Here is a 20,296-nt window from a genome sequence, read left to right as displayed (position 1 = left end):
ACCCGAAATAGCAAGCATGTTTGTTGAAGCAACTTCCGTGACAGTTCCGATCACCAGATCTGTCGGAGTTTGTACTCATACTTGTCCCAGAAAAACATCTCCACTGAAGTAACATCTAATGAGTGGCGTTTTTTCATTCCAAATAGGCATCCACATGATGAAGGATGATTTCTTCTCCGATCTGTTCATCCTCTCCATAATCGCGGCATCGTGTTTTTTTAAATAGACCACCACCTTTGAGGACTGATTGAGATTATTTTCTCCTGTCTGGTTTTTAGCTTGACCAGATGTTATCATTATCATTATGAATGGCATTATCATAATTATTAGAAGCAATGCATTCAACTAAGCACTACTGATGAAACCTATGACGGGTGGAAACAGCGTTGTCTGGTGGTGAATCATGAATGCTTCATTTTTGACCTCTGGTTTTAAATACTCAATCGGTTATAAATAATAACTGTCGGTTATAGATAGTCCACAGAGTTAACTATCGAGTGTGATACAAACTGTTACGTGACTCTTTAGCGACTCACTGTATTACCGCGTTAATTAAGGGGACTAATTTTTGTGCAGATTATTTTGTTGGGAATCAAAGAGAAGTTCATTTCAGCATCTGTACTGAAATTGATTTTTCGTTATAATTTGAAATCAATGAGAAGGAAAAATGAATGATAAAGGCTTAACAAGTGAAATGTCAATAACAATCAGAGGATTTATGTAATGCATTCCATTAGTTCGGACTTTCAATGTCTAATATGATTTGAAATCCCTGGAAATCCCAATTACCGAGAAATGAAAATTAGAAATTGAAAGATTTCAAGCTAAGTTACTTCACAACGTTTCGATTGTTAGTACCCACAATCGTCTTCGGGTGATGACTGGACTCATTCCTCCGAGAGATGACTATTTATAGGTCATGCGAGTGCTTTTACCTATCCCCTCTTCCCTTTCTCCTCTTCGCCGTTTTAGCGGGAGCTGAGCGTTTGGCGGGAGTTGGCCGTTTCCCGCTTTATTATGGGTTTCCATATGTTGCGTATCTCTACGCTAGCTTGGGTAAATGCGTTGTTGGATAACATATATGCGGCTTCTTTGAATTTTCTCCTAACCCAATGTTTCTCCTTGTGAATGATATCAGCTTGAATAATTAACGTTTCTTGTTGATTGTTCAATTATCAATTGTTACTTGTGTTTTATTTCATTGTAATTTCGGTATTTTTTACTTAATATAATTGTTTAATCCCAACACCAAACTGTTATTTTCAACACCTCAACACGTGTTTCAATCACCAAGTGATAATCTCCAAGAAGAAGATCAAACTCACTAGTTTCGGTAGAAATACTCGTAGTGTTATCAATTTTCATCAAATAACGGGTCAGCCCATTCACGAATTGAAATTGTGAATCAATCTAAATTACTTTTGTTCCTACAGAAAAAAATCACTGACCCGATATTATTGTCAAACTCTTCTATTTACTTCAAAAGTTTCGAAATCAACCAAAAAATTACCAAAGATTCAAACCTCATTGCTTGAGGTTTTTTGCTATATACCTACTTTCTCATCCTATTCTCGTATGCTTGCTGTGAATTTTCAAGTTCAAATTAAAATCCAACTATTTCCTATTTTATATTCATCCGGAAATATTCATTTCATAGTCCAATGAAATCTTGATTTAGTGCTGTTCAAATATCTATGGGACATTGGGACATTCTGAAGTGTCTGATTTGTATTTTTATTCACTGAAATCTTTCAGAGACAATCGACGTGGCGTGAAATTGGTTACGTTCATGTACATTATTGGTCCAAACACTTTCCGTTCCGCTATTTAAATAAAATAAAAACATAGAGAACTTTTGAAATTCAATCCAATAGTTTTCCAGTCTGAAAGAAACATTCGTAATGTTTTGTTATCTGGAATATTATTACATAATACGTTACTGGTTCACTTGAATTTTGTTTGGACAACTTCCGTGATACTTAATTTGTTTTCCTCATTTCACAATTGGTAATTTTTTGTTTTATTAAACAGAAAATTCGATTTTGAAGTTACTCCCACATCTTGAACTAAACAGAATTTGAGATGAATAAAATTCCAGAAGGTATTATAAAGACAAGAAAAACACCGACTATTTCTATAGTTTACTTGAGTGGTGAAAAGAGATCATAGTAACGATTTTGAAAAACGAACTTGTATTTATATCCTCTGAATACTTCACATCAACAATGTATATGGTATTATTTGTATATGATTTATTTCATAAAAATGTTTTACCTAGAATCGCTCATGTTGAAATCAAGTTGAATATTATATTTTCGTTCATCTACACAGGTAAATCATATCATCGCCTTCATCAGTAATAGACGTCAATTCGTTTCATTGAAGGATGAATCTAATCTTCTTACACGGACCGCACTATACATAATTCATCTATACACGTGTCGGGGTTTTGTAAACTGTCAAATGTTTTTTGAATAACATGACAATGTTCATTCTTAGAACCCAGAGTATAAAATTCAGATTTCTATTGAATATCTTATAAAATATGGCCCTCTATGACTGTGAAAATTCAGATCAACATTTTTTCATTCAATCCCAAAGAAATACGTAACATATTTTTCTAAATCTACAAAAAGGAAGAACTTGACAATATAACACAAATAAGTGGTGTAATGCAACAAATAATGAAGTTATGGTATAAGTGGAAGGAACAACTAAAAAGGCATACTGGACTGTTCAAAAAATAAGGTGAATGTTCAAATTTCCTGGACTACGTACATTCGATTAGAGAGTTTCAGCTGTTTAGTTTGTTAGTAAGAGGCATAAAAGTTGAAAGTGTTTTGCGTGTTCGGCGATTTTCTGCTATCGAAAAAATAGATAAAAAAATCTGCATCAAATTTTGTGTGAAAAATAAAATCAAATGCTCAAAAAACACTTGAAATGTTGACAGTGGTATACGGTGATTGTACTTTGAGTCAGAAAAAATTGTTATGAAGAATCGTCGAATCACTATTGGAGAAGTTTCTCAGGATGTCGGCATATCGATTGGCTCATGACATACAATTTTTTCGTAAACGTTTTGACGAAAAAAAACCATCGCATGAATGACGTGAGCAGCGTTATAGGTTTGCTTAACAGCGTCATGACTGGTGACGAATCATGGGTATATGGTTATCACATCGAAACTAAAGTCCAATCGTCTCAATGAAAAAGAACTCAGAAGAGCCAAGTCAAAGAAATGCACGCCAAGTTCGATCAAATGTCAAGGTTTTGCTTTCTGTTTCCTTCGATTACCGTGGCGTAGTGCATCAGGAGTGCTTGCCATATGGGCGTACGGGCAATAAGGAGTATTATCTTGAAATTATGCGCCGTTTGCGAGAAGCAACACAAAGAAAACGTCCGGTATTGTGAAAAAACAATTCATGACTCAATGCACCTGCTCACTGGTCATTGGTTGTTCGTATTTTTTGGCCAAAAACAACCCCGTAATCAAGCTATAGCCACCGTATTCACCAGATTTGTCCCCCTGCGACTTTTTTCTGTTCCCATGATTGAAGAGACTCATGAAAGGAGGGCGTTTTGCGATGATTGAGGAGATTAAAACCGAATCAGTGAAGAGGTCAAGGACTTTCCAAAAAGTGCATATCAGAACTGCTTCGAGGATTTAAAAAGACGTTGGCACGACTATATTATATATAGGAAGACCACTTCGAAGGAAACAAAATATAAATTAAAGAATGAATGAATATTTTTTGAGGAAACTGAAAATTCATTTCGTTTTTTGAACAGACAGTGTATATAAATTACCATGTTGTGAACAGTTCAGAGAAATCTTCTGGAACTAAATTTCATTTTACGATTCATCTTCATTATTGAAGCAATTTTTTTGCCAAAAACAACACCATTATCATGCCTAAGCCATCGTATTCACCAGATTTGGCCTCCTACGACTTCTTCCTGTTTCCAAGATTGAAATTACCCGTGAAAGGACGGTGTTTTGCGACGATTGAGGAGATAAAACTCGAATCACTAAGAGAACTCAAGGACATACTAAAAAGTGCATATTACAACTGATCCAAGCATTGGGAAAAAAACGCTGAATTGTGCAGTGTTTAAAAGCAAAATGGAATAGATTCATCATTTCGATTACGGTTCATATTTTAACAAAATCCCGACAACACGTCAAATTTAATTTATAATTTGACATACTTCAACGGAAAAATGCTACCACTACCTCCAACCCCCGTCGATTGACAATTTTTTAAATGGGAAGTATAGGTTTGTGATATATCCTTTCAAAAATGTTATCGCTTTCAAGTTTGTTGAAAGAATTAAGATTAAATAAATTAAAATCATGTAGTTACCGAAATTCGATAAAATACACTCAAAACTTATTGCAATATACTCAAAACTTATTTCATGTTGAGGTATTGATGGTAAGAAAGTAAGCAAAAACCATAGCAAAATTCTTTTCAGATGGTATCCTTAAAAAACTGTAGATAATGTCCGTGGCAACGTTAGTTTAAAACGCCTTATCAACTTGTTTTCTATGGTACAACATTAGTTGTCAGTATTTCAATTTACGTTTAAAGTCCGCTAAGTTCAAGTCTGACAAATGGATTAACGGAAATGCATAAAATAACAGTTTTACAAATGATTGGTTACGGAGATAAAACCCGATCACAACAGGAAGTAGCTCGTCTATTTCATGAGAAACGTCTTAATTTACCGCCCAAATCTCAAAGAACAATAAGCAAAATAGAGAAGCAGTTTCGCGAGCTTGGACATGTGGGGCAGATAAAAAAAACAGCTGCCAATGCAATGAGTGATGAACTCAAATTAGATGTGATGCTTGAGTTTGAGGAAAACCCACATACATCGAGAAGACAGGCATCCACTACATTCAATGTTAGCCACACATCGATAGTAAATATATTAAAAGAAAATAAAATGCATCCCTATAAAATGATACCTACTCAGGACCTCATGGAAAACGATTTTGATAGAAGAACTTATTTTTGTGGGCAAATGATGGACATGTTGGATAACAATATCATCCAATTAGAAGACGTTATGTTTTCTGAGGAGTGTACTTTGTCTCTTAAAGGTCATGCTAATCCGCAAAATTACCGCTACTGGTCAACGGAAAATCCTCACTGGATGAGAGAATAACACACGCAAAATGTTATTGTTTGGGCAGGGATTGTAGGAAACCATATCATTGGTCCCGTTTTCATTAAAGGCAACTTGAATGGCGATAATTATTTGGCACTACTTCAAAATGATGTCATTCCAAGTTTAGCAAATTTATATCCTGATCCAGGAAACCCTCACGTTCCGGTGAATTCGATATGGTTTCAGCAGAATAGAGCACCACCACATTACCAAGTTAACCGGCAATACCTCGATACAACATTTCCCAATCACTTGATCACTTGATCATTTATTATCAGATTTTTTTTATTGGATATGTAAAAAGCAATGTGTACAGAACTAAACCTTCAGATTTGAATGACTTAAAAAAACGAATAACGCTTGCGATTAGGTCGGTCACGCCTGATACGTTAAATAATGTTAGAAGACAGTTTTATTTGAGATAAGCATGTAGCCAAGACGTTCGCGGTGAAGATTTTTAACATCTACTTCGTTAACATCCATAGTGCTGTTTCGTATTCTACATTTCATTACGTTTTGTATTACATTTTAGTTTTTTAGTGTATTTTATCGAATTTCGGTAACCACATGATTTTAATTTATTTTATCTTAATTGTTGCAATACACTTTAATGAGATAACATTTTTGAATAGAGAATGAAGAGACCTTCCAAACGATAAATCACAAACCTATACTTTCCATTTATAAAATTGGGGTTTTTACCTGTCATTAGAAGGAGGTTGAAGGTATAGGGGTAGCATTTTCACGTTGAATAATGTCAAATTATAATTTACATTTGACGTATTTCGGGATTTTTTTAATATGTACAGTAACCAAAATAATGAATTTATTCCATTTGACTTTCACACACTGTATATGAAGGGAACTACTTTGAAGAGAATAAAATAGAAATTGACGAATGAATGAATATTTTTTGTCGAAAATGAAAAATCGCTTTATTTTTTGAACAGACAGCGTATGTGCCATAAAACTAAAAATAATTCATCTGCCGTATTCGGTTCACAGCTAACATAATAATAATAATAATACCGTCTTTATTATCTTCTAATACATTCAAATCAAATTAATCATGTACAGTTCATTCATATAAGAAGACAAAAGGCGAAGTTCAATTTACATGATGACAAGTCATCATTCAATTGCTCTTCCACTTAACCTCAAAAATGTCGCCTAGTACGCAAAGGAATAAACAAAAAGAATTTTTAAATATCTTAAAATATTATGACTATTTATAGATTTGTAATAGGTAGGTAGCTATTGGGTCATTAATAGTTTGAAGATAATAAGAATCGTTTGAAATTGATATTAAAATGATTGAAGTCATCTCGTTTCTTCATCAATGTACGAATAGTTCAGACTGTAGTTTTAAAAAAAAATGTAAAGATACGTGATTATTGCATACTTTTCAATTCAGATTTTCAACTTACCAATGTCCTAAAAACAGTGGATTGAACACAGATCCATGTTGAATCGAAGAAGGGGATCCTTTGAAAATTGACGGAGCGAATATGTAACAGCACCCTTGCTTGCAACACTCTTTAGGGGGTGAACAGGTCCATTGGCCCCCATCACATTTATTCTCTACTAATTGCTGTCAACAAAAAAAATATGTATCACAAAACAAATTTTGTGTATATGTGGTAATGAATATTTCATGAATTTTGCAAAAGTTAGCATCTTTTTGAGAAATCTTTTTATAATTTGCTATAGTACCTTTCAATGAACTAAGAGAATATGCTCATAAAACTTCTATAGAAGCAGTACGTTTTTTCAAAAGTGTCAGGTTTGATTCAATATCATAATAAACCTTTTTTTGCTATTTACAATATCCACATAAATCTGAATAGCTCTAGATAGCGGAATTGTTATTGCACATGATTTCATTATCCAAATTCACCAGATTGTGAAAAAATAAGCAGTTTCCTTTCATTGCGACTATATAACAAAATCACAATAACACTCCAAATTAAATACAGCATGTAGGGGAAAGTCGGGTAAGTTGAAGTGGGTAAGATGACGAACGGCTAGCAATTTCTTCAAACGTAACAATGTAGGTTTTCTGCATAGTGCCGCCATCTCACCAACATTAGGGGAATCAAGTTAGGAACGCAACGCTGCGGAACAGTTTGCAGCTACAGTGGAAATTACTGTACCTCGCATATCTGCTCTAACATAACCATTGTGTCAAATAAGCATCCTACCCAATTGTTGAAGGTATGTTGACATTTGATTGTGCTCAATTACTAGTAATGAATGTATTTCATAGCATGTCACTACAATTATTATCGATATAATGTTTGTCGTGGAAATATGCTTTATGGCTTCAAACATAACCTCAACGGGTAAGATGGTGCGGGTAAGATGACGAACTTCGCACTCACCCACAAAGTCGTCATCTTACCTATGCACAAAGTTTCGCACAGTAAATTCATTTTATTTCACAGAGTGCCACAAAAATATACAAAGAAGTCCGAAAGGCGGTCCTGCAGCGAAGTGAGTTTGATTGCAGCGTTGGAGGCAGTAGATGGTGGTGAATCTTGCAATAGTGCTGCGTAACGCTACGATATCCCCGAGGCAACTTTGAGACGCTATATAAAGAAACATCGAGAAGGACCAGCACTTCCAGAACGTGGTGGAAGATACCGCAATACTTTCAGTTCAGATCAAAGTCAGTCTCTTGCCAAGTATATAACAGATATCGACAGAAGAGCTTTCGGGCTTACAAAAGTTCAGCTCGGGAGACTAGAATTTGACTATGCAGAGCAGAACAACATTTCACATCGGTTTAATAAATCATCAAAAATGGCAGGCAAAGACTGGATAAAGTCTTTTCGGATGAAATTCAAACCAAGTCTCAGAACTCCCGAGCCTACATCGATAGAACGTCTTATGGGTTTCAACAATTTTGCTCACAAAAACGGTTGGATGTGTACGGATATATTTCCGAAATACCTGAAACACTTCAAAACTCATACAAACTCCACACCCGAAAATCCAGTGCTTCTATTGGTTGACAATCATTCTTCCCACATTTCATTGCAAGGTACCAACTATTGTCGAGAAAACGGAATAGTAATGATAGGATTTCCGTCACACACTACACACCGATTACAGCCTTTAGATGTGTCTTTTCTTGGGCCTTTGAAAACATATTTTCCTCGAGATTGCGATTCCTTTGTTGTCAGTAACCCTGGTCAAATAATCACTAATAAAAATATTTGTATAATTTTTAATAACTCATATCTGTTCCATTTGTTACCCTAATTGTAGGTACGACACTGGACGGCTTATCGTAACCTAATAGTAATTTAGTTGGGAGAGTCTATACCTGCGCGATCGCTCGCCATCAGTCGTGGCGTGTACCTACTGTAAAGCTGCGTTCCCACGGGGCAAAAATACGAAATCGTGCCACTCTTTCGTACTCACTGTCTTGGCTCACGACTGGAGTAGGGATAGGCAGCGAACCAGCTGAGTGTCGTGGACAGTTCACACACAGTCATATTCACGATTCAGTTTTCCTTGCGAAGCCGACCGCGATGAACGAGCTCCTAGTTGAAAGTTGTGCAGTTTTGTGTTCAACCTTCAGTGCTATTTTAGGTGAGAGATTAAAGTTACATGGACAGATAAGAAAACGGAAGAAAAGGCGTTATTGGGTGAGGAAGTGGATACTGAAAAGAAGTTCGGAGGTTCAAAATTTGGTTGACCACGAGCTAAGGAGTAATCACCATGAAGATTTTAAAAACTTGTTACGAATGTCTGAAGAACAGTTTGATTATCTCCTGGAACGAGTAACTAAACATATTTTAAAATCAGACACCAACATGAGGCAAGCTCTGAGTCCTAAAATAAAACTCCAAGTTACGCTCCGCTACTTAGCTACTGGGGACTCTTTCAAAAGTTTGGAATATTTGTTTCGTGTACCGAAAAATACAATAAGCAAATTTATACCAGAAACATGCAAGGCTATCATCAAAGAATTCGAAGAATTCATAAAAGTAAGTTTAATTGATGTTAATAATTACAATAGTTATATTAACCTACATACTCAAGTTAATATTTAGTTAGCAACTCAACATCAACCATGTTCTTATTATTAATTACAAAAGTTCGTATGTGGAATCATTAGAATAGTCACTTGCGCCACCAAGGGATGTGTTGTCATTCGATAGTTGATTGGATGAGGGTGGTCGGCTCCAGGTATTTGGTGGTGGGCACATTGTTTGTGTTACGAGACGAGTTATTTGGTCTTGCAGTCTCATTGCAGTTGGTGGTCCTATGTTCCGCAGCATAGATGCCACATATTTTCCAAAATAGTCATAGCAGTCTTCTTTTGGAATTTGAGCAGCACGAGTTGAAATGTCATCCAATTTTTGTATGGCACTACACATGAAATTAATTTGGGGATCTTGAGCTATTTTCTTCCTCTGTGATGGCGATGGTTCAGATGGGGTTTTCCGTTTACCATATGGTGTCGCTGGAGCCTCCTCCATTTTTTCACTTTGCACTGTAGTATTTATAGCATCTGGAGTGACAGTACTCTTGGAATGGCTTGCTGTATTTGGTGTATTTTCGCTGCAGATGTCGATAGAGTGTTCCTGCCGATCATCACCAACGGAGTGTGGACTAGTTGGATTCGCTGGCATCATCTGGAATAGAAAATTACAACATATTTTGTATTTTATTTATTTTATATATTTTTCAGGTACCATCTACTGAAGATGAGTGGAAGAACGTTGAATATAACTTCAGAGAGCGCTGGAATTTCCCTGGTTGTGCAGGAAGTCTCGATGGAAAGCATGTGATTATACGAGCCCCTTCACACAGTGGATCGGATTTTTACAACTACAAGAACAGTTTCAGCATTGTACTACTGGCGGTAGCAGACGCCAATTACAATTTTCTATATCTTGACGTGGGTGTTAAAGGAAGAGGTTCTGATGGTGGCATTTTTCAAAATAGCTCATTACACGCAGCTTTGGAGACGAATTGCTTAAATATGCCAAGAGACTTTGTCATTGTAGAAGATGATGCATTTCCTTTAAAAACATATTTGATGAAACCCTATAGTCGGCGTAATATGACCCAAGAGGAGAGAATCTACAACTACCGACTGTCAAGGGCACGAAGAGTGATAGAAAACACTTTCGGTATTCTTGTTAGTAAATTCAGAATTTTTGAAAAACCAATATCATTGAAAATTGAGTCGGTAGATGATGTAGTCCTCGCCTGTTGTTCATTACACAATTGGTTACGGAAAACAAACCCCACGTACGTTTCCAGTGGTTTGATAGACTACGAAGATGAAAACCATCGCATCATCCGTGGCTCCTGGCGTGAAACCCCAACTGCCAGCTTGCAGGACCTTTCGCGAAATAACAGCAGAAATCCACAACAACAAGCACAACAGATTCGAGACAAGTACCGTGATTACTTCAACAACGAGGGAGCTGTGCCCTGGCAATATAGACTAGTCAATGCTACAACAACTGAATAACCACATACTCTATGCATTATATAAGAAAGGTGTACAGTCTGAAAATACATGTTTATTGAAAAGTAAAGGATTTGTTAACATAACACCTATTCCAAAATATTATTTACATTAAAACTCAAATATATTCTGGAGTATTACTGCAGTTCAAATATGCCACTCCTAATATTTTATAAAATTACTTTTGAAAACTTTTGTCTATACGAATTTTAATCTTACTAAATATGTTCAATTAATTAAAATGTTAATTAAATTGGTATACTCAATAGTATATTTCATAATATTTTGGCTAGGTGATTAAAGTTAGCGTAGATAAATATATCAACGACGTGCTAAATGAAGTGCACAAAAATTACGTTGACGTAAAATTGAGTAATTATTGAATTTTACTTACCAAATTCATGTTCTCGAACCAAATGACCTTCGGTACGTATACATCGTCAGTTCCACTTCCAGATCTTCCAGTATCAGCTATTTTCTTCAGCTCTTGACAGTATGAACTTCTAAGATTCTTAAATTTAGTAATAACCTCTTTCGGTCCAAATCCGTTAATCCCCATTGCTTCGCTAATTCTCTTCGCTGCGGCCAATCTTAAATCCCTGTCCTTGTAGTCTTTGCAAGTCGAATCATACAGCACTCTCTCACTAGCATACAATTCAATTTACTTTAATTGTCTCGTTGTCCTGTAACTTTACTACTCTAGGCTCAGACATTTTACCCACTTATAAATAAATCGCTCACAACTAAAAAAAAAACCCTCTACTAATCAACCCACTAAATAAAGACGTTTCGACTCGTCAAAATCTGGTTGGCAACTGTCGTGTTCAAGCTTCAAAATCAAACACGTTTGATATGGAGCGTGAGCGGTCGTGGACTCTCCACGCTTCCGGAGGCTACTGAGGCAAACTCACTACACATCGTTCAGACGGGTCGTCTTCCACGAATGCGTGAGTCACGCCAGCGTGCCACGCCCCGTGGGAACGGGGCATAACAGTATTTACTCGAGTGCATGAATATTGTGTAAACATCCATCATTTCATTAAAATTAACAAAATTTCAATAATACTTACAGTAGTCATAAGTACGGGAAGATTGGTATTGTTGCTAGCGCAGTAGCATAATACCGTTGCATTGCACCTTATTCGGCGAAACCTCAATTCGTCATTAGCCAGAAAAATTGGAAGACAGTTGGCTGAAACAGATAAGAATATCACAGTTGGAATCTTCGATATCTTTTGTTTATCATGAACTTGGACTGATAGGACTGTAAAGTATCTACGACATAAACAATTCGTTTAAAATGTTTCACGACGCAGTATTCCTTGTTACTCATTTTATAGTTTTCATTCATAGGAAATCCCAAATGGTTTTGTTGGACCTTGAAAAATTGATGTTTATATTTCCGCAGAGTTTTGTGGTGCGATCTCCAGAAGAAGAATGTAAAATGTTTTGCTGGATTATATTTTACAGGGTGATCAAAGAAATAAATACTCGTATCAAAGGGTATCCAAATACGCTCCATGTACGAGTATGTTGGCCGATTTTTTGCAGAAAACCCAAATTTATTCTCCAATTGATTTAATGAATATCAGAAAAAATTATGTTGCGAAAGGTAAAATTGAAACCTCTAGGCAAAAAATAAATGTAATAGAAAAATCGTCCCACACACACCAGAAATCTAACACTCATTTCGATAGGCGTTCCATCAACTGAGTTGATCATTTATTTTCTCGTAATATAAAACTCAAAAAATGAGGGCACCGCTACGAAATAATAATAATTTAGGGTGAACTCTGTTTGATGCAGAACTTAAACGAGATTAGGTATATACAGTGCATTTCTTTAATGTCCCCTCCTTTTCATTTTTTGAACGGGTTAACTGAAAGAATTAGAATTTGGGAGAATGAAATTAATGCATGAATACTTTATTTTGAAGTGAAATTGACAGATGAAACTTTCAAGATGGCGACGGGGCGCCATCTGGGAAAAAATTAAATGAAAAGGGGGGTCTTGTGACACATCATTTTGAAGCTCCTGACGAATACTTCACAACCCTTGAATATGAAGGCAATATCTTCACCCACTACAAAATGGCGAACCGTTTAATAATTGTCTAAATACATTGACATTCAACTACATAATATGAGATAATAAGGTTGAGGTCAGTTCAGAAGATGCTCGAAATGGTTGCCTGCACAGCCCATCTGATATTATTATTCTCTGCCGTATATCCAATATTGAAGCAGGTTCAGTTTCGTACACCGTTTGCTTCAAATAGCCCCATGAAAAAGTCTAAAGGTGTCAAATCTGGCGAGCGGGCTAGCCATTCTGTAGGACCTCGACGGCCAATCCAACGACCGGGAAAAGTGGTACCTATCCAAATAGTTTCTTACTTGTCCGGAGTGATGTGGTGGTGCTCCATCTTGTTAGTGGTGCTCGAATTCATTAGGATTCGCTTCGACGATTTCAGTGATGAGGGGGTGAACAGTAGTTTCCAGCATTGTCAAATACAATTCCCATGTTAAATTTTGATAAATAAATAGAGATCCTACAATATGGTTTCCCAATATTCCTGCCCAAGCGTTTATTTTTTCTGGATATTGGGAAAACTAAATGATAATATTATAATTGAACAATGATGTTCATTGTCGTACTGACATTTTTTGTCGTTTTTATAAACAAAAAATAACTCAACAAACCTTATCGGGTTGTTGGAATTGCCATATGGCAGATAAAAAGGAATATTTCTAGAAATATTAATATTAATGTGTTTGCCTTCAGGAAAGTATTAAATGTTTCATCATTTTGTAGTAGGTGAAGATATTGACTTCATATTCTAGGGTTGTGAAGTATTCGTCAGGAGTTTCAAAATGATGTGTCACAAGACCTCCCTTTCTATTTAGTTTTATTTCCCAGATGACGCCCACTCGCCATCTTGAAAGTGTCATTTGTCAATTTCACTTCAAAATAAAGTATTCTTGCATTAATTTCATTATCCCAAATTTTAATTTTTCGAGTTGACCCGTTCAAAAAATTAAAGGGGGGGCATTAAAGAAATGCACTGTATAGAATAGAGTGTGGCGAATGCTCTGCAGTATATACAGGCAAAATCGGTAGAAATTTTGACGTAAGGCTCCGTGAACACGTCTGTTTGGACAAAAAATCTACAATGTATGAATATCTTCAAGAATCAAAACACAAAATAAGTAAAGATAACTTCAAAATCCTACACATATGTGGAAAGGAAAAAAAATTAATTTGTTGGAAGCCATGGAAATTCACAAATCAATTAAAAACCAGAAATATATACCCCTAAACGACAACTCGATTCATGTAGGTCTCCTTTATTGAATTTATAAGTTTACCAACCCCTTGTTGGCACCATGATTCGTTTAACTACCTGTACTATCTTACGTAGTTTTATACTTGATAAGGGGGTCAAAGCCGAAACCGGTCGAATAAATAAAATTGATTAGTAGTGATTAGACAGAAGTGTTTTTATTTATTTCATCAAAATGATCATGAATTATCACAAAATAAACAAGTCATCAATCACACATATGGAATAAAAATGAGTTTTTGACTTTCTACTACTCCATCTTGATACAAAAAAATGTGGGAATCTTCCAAAGGAAGGAAGGAAGCAATCAATTTCAGGAGTTAACTGTATACAAATTGCTATTGAGTTGTATGCGGAGAGATTGACAGAACCCAACCTCATACACAAGTCAATGAATATATTCTCGGACAGTCAAGTGGCGTTGGATGCTAATGGCTCCCATCGAGCAGCGTCTCAATTGGTAGCAAATTACTAAAAACGATTCTCCTCAATAGGAAGACTCAACAAATTGTCTCTGGTCTGGATTCCTGACAGTACTGGCCTAGAAGGCAATGAGGTTGCTGACTACCTTGCGAAGGAGGGTGCTGCAAGCAGCTTCATCGGACCAGAACCTGTCATTGGTATCGCTTTAGGCTTTGCCAAACAACGATTGAACACCTGGATGACAAGAAGATTTATAGACTTCTGGCAGAATCTTCTAGGATTGGCTCACCCTTCGAAGCTTGAAACAAAACAGTTGTCGGAGTACTGTAGAGATGAACTAGGATGTCTAACAGTCGTCGTCACAGGCCACTGTCGTCTGAATCATCATATGCAGGGACTCGAACTGTCGGAAGACAGTGTGTGTCGCCTATGTTTGGAAAATGATGGAATACCCCGTGGGTTGGGCTACCTATCGGGCGCGTCCCTAGGTGGCGATTAAGGGAACAGCCAGGGGACTGGGAGCCCTGTCTAGGAAGCCCTGTCCAGGAAGCCAATGTGTCACCGGACAACTGGTCAGTGGCAGAAATAAGTAGGTTGAAAGGAAACCAAACCTCTCCAAAAGCTTTTGCGATCCCTTTGGGGAACCGTGCGAAACTTCATTGTAATCAGCCTTCCTCTGGTAATGCGGGGCTCTGCCAGAGTGACCAACTCTTCCTCTGCTACTCGTGAGAACACGCATGAATGAAAGAAATACAAAAACAGACTCAAAAAACAAAAACCAATCCCGAGGCTAGACAGAAATGCTCGCCCCAATCTATGGCAGTGGCTGGGATGAACAGAAATGTCCACCCCAATTTACCGCTCGGAATAAGGCTGGTCATGGCAGATCACCTCGTGATATAATACAAAGGCCAAGGCGTATGCGCATGTGCGGTGACGAGGCCAACGGAGAAGAAGAGCGAAAGAGGCAGGAGTGGCAGCAATTATAAGTGCACCTTCCTCCTCCCCCACTCCACGTACAATAGCAAGGGCACTTCCTGCGGCGGGAGCCAAGAGCTCCGTCTTCAATAAAGGCAAGGAGCTGGCTGCCCCTGCAGGAAATCGCCCTTACTATGAACCCCAAGAAAGTTGAAGAAGCCGCGCAACAACAGTAATGTCGCTGCACCTTTTAAAACCTTCACGAAGGCCGCCGTGAGACACCTGGTTACCAAAGAGAGTGTGTGTTCGACGAGTCTTGGACTCTACCTGTCGATATAAAGGAAATGTCTCCTAGTGACCTGTCCACCTTCCTGGAAATGACAGAATTGACGATGATCTATTAGGACAACTCCTCGGGAGAATATACAATGGGTTAGGTTAGGTTAGGTCCAGGTTAGTTGCAAGATTCCCACCTTGACACCCACAGCAACCTTCCTATATGAGGGTTTTCACACCTGACGATGCCTTAGATTCAGCCGTGCAGGGCTTTTTCGCCTCTGGTTTTGGTGAATCATCACTTGAGCGCAAACGTTTGCTAACCTGCTCATGGGGGGCTTTCGTTCCACCACCTTCCCTACCCTACAGATACAGAGTATGAGTAAAGAGGGTTCTGTGGCACGGAAAATTTAACTAATAGAAGCAATGAAGAACGTAGAGGTCTGAACGGCATACGTAGAAATAACGCCATGTGCAGTGTTAAAGAAAAAAACACGGCTGCCAACGTAAAAGAAAAAAACATGGTCGCCATCGGGGTTTACAGGGTGTCTCATCATCTGAAAAAATACATGACGTCAGTATGTACAGGGTTTCTCAAAAATACGTCATTCAAAAACATGGCAATTCAACGGGGCTCTGTCGTTTCCTAGTGCGATTCTGCAATGTGCACAGGGTGTATCAAAATACATCGTTTAAGGAAAAACATGAACAGTTTAACCGGACTCTATTATTTTGATGTCTGATTCTTTAATGTCTACAGGGTGTTTCATTTAAGAAAAAACATAACAGTTCAACGGGGGACTAACGTTTTAACGTGCGATCCCAATGAGAACTGTTTGAAAATGACGCAATGGGTTTCAGAGTATTCAGCAATGATATTTCAACATACATTGCTTTGCATGCGTTTTTTCGTTGCTGTATCGTTTCAACGTGTGATTCTTCAACGTGTACAGGTTGTCTTAAAATACGTCATTTAAGAAACATGACAGTTCAACGGGGCTCTATCGTTTTAACGTATGATTCTTCTATGTGTATTACGGAAAACAGATTTTAACGGATTTAACATACTTTGTGCCTGCCCCGCTGCAAGGCGAATCAGGTTTTCAGTGTTTGACAGAGCCGCACCCTCACTATCTGACCTGAAAGATCACTTACCATATAAACTATTCGGCTTCGTTAAGAAGCTGGGTTTATTTGATCGAGTGTGAGCCACAATACACCCTTGTGGGTTGCGGTGGAGATCGAATTGACCCATTCACTACCATTTACCTACCATAACCTCACTCCAGGAATGAGTTCCTGTAGTGGTCAACTTTTCGACTATCCGAAAGTAAACCAAATTCTGACTTAAAATTCCTTTCATTTAGTAATAAAATCACATACACTCCCATGCAAATTTTTTCTGAGGTGCTTAAAAGAAAAGGCTAGAAAAATCGTTTCTTCGAAAATTATTTTTATTTTTTTTATTCATTTGAAAATAGGAAATCCTAATATGAATACAAGTCCAAAAAGGTAAAAATGCTATATAAAAAATATTAAAATAGTATAAAAATTCTTCTAACAATAAAATACGTTCAAATAATATATAAATACAGGAAGCTAAAAAGCTAGAAATAGAAATGTGTTCCTGAAAATACTGTCCCATATTTATTTATTATTTATTATTTGTTCAATTACAATGAAGTAAAATGCCCAGATGAGTGTAGAACATGTCAGTGTAATAAATATACAGTTAAAAACATTTAAAAATTGAAATCAATTAAATGTGAGACATTTTAGCAGGTAAAATCTGAAGGGATGGTATCTTTAAAATATTCATCAGTTGAGTAGTATGCTCTATTTAGAAGAAAGTTTTTAAGTTTATTTTTGAGTGTTGTTTTAGAGAGGCTTTTTAGTGCATTTGGAAGTTTGTTATAGATTTTTATTAGAGTATACGGTATATTTTTCTGAATATAAGTAAAATTAGGAATATTAGTAACCAAATCTGCTGTATTTCTTGTTGGGTAAATGTGTGCTTTATCAAAGTCGTTAAAAAGCTTTGGATTGCTTTTAATAAACATTATGCTGTCAAGAATATACTGACTGTATAGGGTCATTACTTTCTTTTCTATGAATAAAGGTTTACAGCTATCAGTTTGTTTGGATTTATAAATAATTCTAAGGCAACGTTTTTGAAGTGAAAAAATTGTTTTAACGTTCACAGATGCACCCCAAAAAATTAAGCCGTATTTAAGTCTTGAGTGGACTTGTGCATAATAGACAGACATTGACGCTTGAACATTTATTGTTTTAGTGATGACTCTTAGCGCATAGCAATGCCTTGCAAAATTTTCTGACAAAGTATCCAGATGAGATTTCCAATCCAGTCTAAAATCTAGCTCAATTCCCAGGAATTTTGAACTTTTACTAGTTGTTATTATTGATTTACCATCCGAAAAAGTATAATCATTTTCAGCTGACTGAGAATTTGATTGCCTGTGTTTTATTAGGGTTCAGCTTTAGGTGATTTTGTGCAAACCAAGCTTCCAGGGTACTTAAAGCATCGAACACATTTCTTTCCAAGTCATCTCCATTTTGTTCTTCAAGGATAACGGTTGTGTCATCAGCAAATTGTATAGTGTTTAAGTTGTTGTCCATTTGTAGTTCATTGGTATAGAAAATGTACATCAATGGACCTAGAATTAATCCTTGTGGTACCCCTCTAATTATTGTTAGTTCATCAGACCTTATAACCTCATTTGTGATGTGACATTTTTCGACCACGTACTGTTTTCTATTATATAAGTATGATTCTATCAAGTTAGCTGAGGTTCCCCTGATTCCATAAGCCTCAAGTTTATTTAGCAATGTTTTATGATTGACATTGTCAAAAGCTTTTGAAAGATCTAAGTTAATCATTAAGCTATGTTTCTTGTTGTTTTGACTATTTATGACTGAACATAAAGCTTGATATATTGCTCTTGTTGTCGATTTACCCTTTCGAAAACCGTTTTGTGTATCACTTAATAGTTCGAATGTTTCAAGGTAGGATATAAGACGATTATATATGATTCTTTCAAAAATCTTACTAATATTTGATAGTAATGCTATAGGTCTGTAATTTTTTATTTGATCCTTGTCACCCTTTCTGAAGATTGCTTTTATATGAGCTATTTTTAATTTGTCAGGAAATATTCCTTTATTAAGCATCATGTTTATAATAATTGCTAGGGGTGTTGATAGTTCACGTGCAACATATTTCAAGAGTTTTACCGGGATTTCGTCATAGCCAACCGATTTTAGATTTTTTAGTGACATTATTGTAGAGATTACTTCATGTTCAGTTGTTGGTGCAAGAAATAGGGTTATATTTATTGGATGTAAACTTGTATGTTCATTTGTTGACATGACGATAGACTTAGAACATTGATTTATATAGAAGCTATTTACTTTATTTAAGATTAATTTTTTATCTTTTTCTTCTTTATCAATATTTCTTAGAATTGAAACGTTCTTCTTTTCTGTGTACTTTTGTACCAATGTCCACACTGCTTTCCCTTTATTGGTAGCGTTATTAATAAACTGGTTGTCACACAATTTTTTTGACTCTCTAATCACTTTTTTAAGTATTTTGCAATATTTATGTAAATAGTCTTGTGGAATTTTTCCTTGAAGTTTCATCTGATAAAGACATAACACAGAACAAATCAGGAGTATTCAGAATAGTTAGTTCCATATTACAATTATACTAGGGCATAAAAACAATTATTCGAGTGGGTAGATAATGAAATATTCAACATATCACAATGTAACACGATATAACACAATGTATACAGAACACATAAAAGCTCGAACCAATAAAACAATTCGATGATGTGAAACATAAAAATTAAAAAAATTACGAAAATTCATAGAGTACGTGATGTAATATATATTTTCAACTGAGCCTTGAATTAATATAAAGTAACATTATCTTCAATGTGGTATGTTAATTAGTTGAAATCATTCAATCCTTTGAAAAACAACGATTTCATAGATTGCTTTGTTCTTGTCCTGAAAATGTAGAATTGATTGGTGGTTCTTGTGTTGTAGTCATGAATTTGATTATTGTACGTAATGAGGGAATCAAAATATTTTGGTAATAAATTTCTGGTTATTTTATAGATATCATACTTGAGTAATACAGTCTATCTGCCACATCATACCACTTGAAGGCACTCAGCATGCATTGAATGGGAGTGTATCTATTACATTCTAAGATGATTCTTAAACCTCGATTTTGCAGTTTCTGTAACTTCTGTATATTGTTTTTATCTAAAAGATAAAGCAGAGTGGAACAATAATCAAAATGAGGCTGTATATTTTTATTTTTGAAAACATGGCAACTTCCAATGAAATCCTGGAGAAAAAAATAGTTTTTCTGATATCTTTTTTCAAATATAGTCACAGTGTGCATTGAGTGTTAGTGATTCATCCAACACGAAGCCTAAATACTTGAATTCTGACATCCATTCAATTTTGTCTCCCTCCACTTCGAGTTGAAGCTTTTCATAGTCAATTGATTTCAGTTTATGATTCTTACTAATTATGATTGATTTGGTTTCATTCGTATAAAAATTATTACCGACTCTCAGAGGAGAATAACTCATTGGAAGTAGAAAATAAGATAAAAGTCTATACTTATAAATGCGAAA

The 20,296-nt window shown here is 36.1% G+C and overlaps 2 protein-coding genes across 5 annotated transcripts in view; both read right to left on the bottom strand.

Annotated features, from left to right (window-relative positions):
• LOC111507123 (uncharacterized) overlaps window positions 1-20,296 on the bottom strand; it is an 85,715-nt gene that overhangs the window by 36,736 nt on the left and 28,683 nt on the right. For all 3 annotated transcript variants that reach the window (XM_074175141.1, XM_074175140.1, XM_074175142.1), the window contains exons 2-3: window positions 11,737-11,858; window positions 6,603-6,766 (exon numbers count right to left, since the gene is read on the bottom strand). In XM_074175141.1, coding sequence (XP_074031242.1) covers window positions 6,603-6,766; window positions 11,737-11,745 — 173 coding nt within the window. In that variant the 5' untranslated portion in view covers window positions 11,746-11,858. The remainder of the gene's footprint in view (window positions 1-6,602; window positions 6,767-11,736; window positions 11,859-20,296) is intronic.
• On the bottom strand, window positions 9,162-11,331 carry LOC141482188 (uncharacterized). 2 transcript variants are annotated; one of them, XM_074175143.1, is made up of 2 exons: window positions 11,061-11,331; window positions 9,162-9,821 (listed from the first exon to the last, which is right to left on the bottom strand). In XM_074175143.1, the coding sequence occupies exons 1-2, from the start codon at window positions 11,223-11,225 to the stop codon at window positions 9,273-9,275; spliced, it is 714 nt and encodes a 237-aa protein (XP_074031244.1). In that variant the 5' UTR covers window positions 11,226-11,331; the 3' UTR covers window positions 9,162-9,272. The 2 variants fall into 2 exon arrangements, 1 of the variants encoding a protein (XP_074031244.1); XR_012465401.1 differs by lacking the exon at window positions 11,061-11,331 and adding an exon at window positions 9,882-10,021 and having other exon boundaries at window positions 9,682-9,821.

This window comes from Leptinotarsa decemlineata, unplaced genomic scaffold (assembly GCF_025532065.1).
Source record: "Leptinotarsa decemlineata unplaced genomic scaffold, Ldec_3_MD MMD2_tig00000882_RagTag_RagTag, whole genome shotgun sequence".
Classification (NCBI taxonomy): Eukaryota; Metazoa; Arthropoda; class Insecta; order Coleoptera; family Chrysomelidae; genus Leptinotarsa; species Leptinotarsa decemlineata.
The sequence above is the reverse complement of the archived record's forward strand: the minus strand, read 5'-3'. Positions and strand labels throughout refer to the sequence as shown.

What these genes read in the sequence shown, in the direction of transcription:
- LOC141482188 (XM_074175143.1), bottom strand. Translation starts at nt 11,225, where the DNA reads ATGGGGATTAACGGATTTGGACCGAAAGAGGTTATTACTAAATTTAAG. An exon ending in GGTTCGAGAACATGAATTTG is followed by an intron (nt 9,822 to 11,060) that starts GTAAGTAAAATT and finishes TTTCTATTCCAG; the next exon opens with ATGATGCCAGCGAATCCAAC.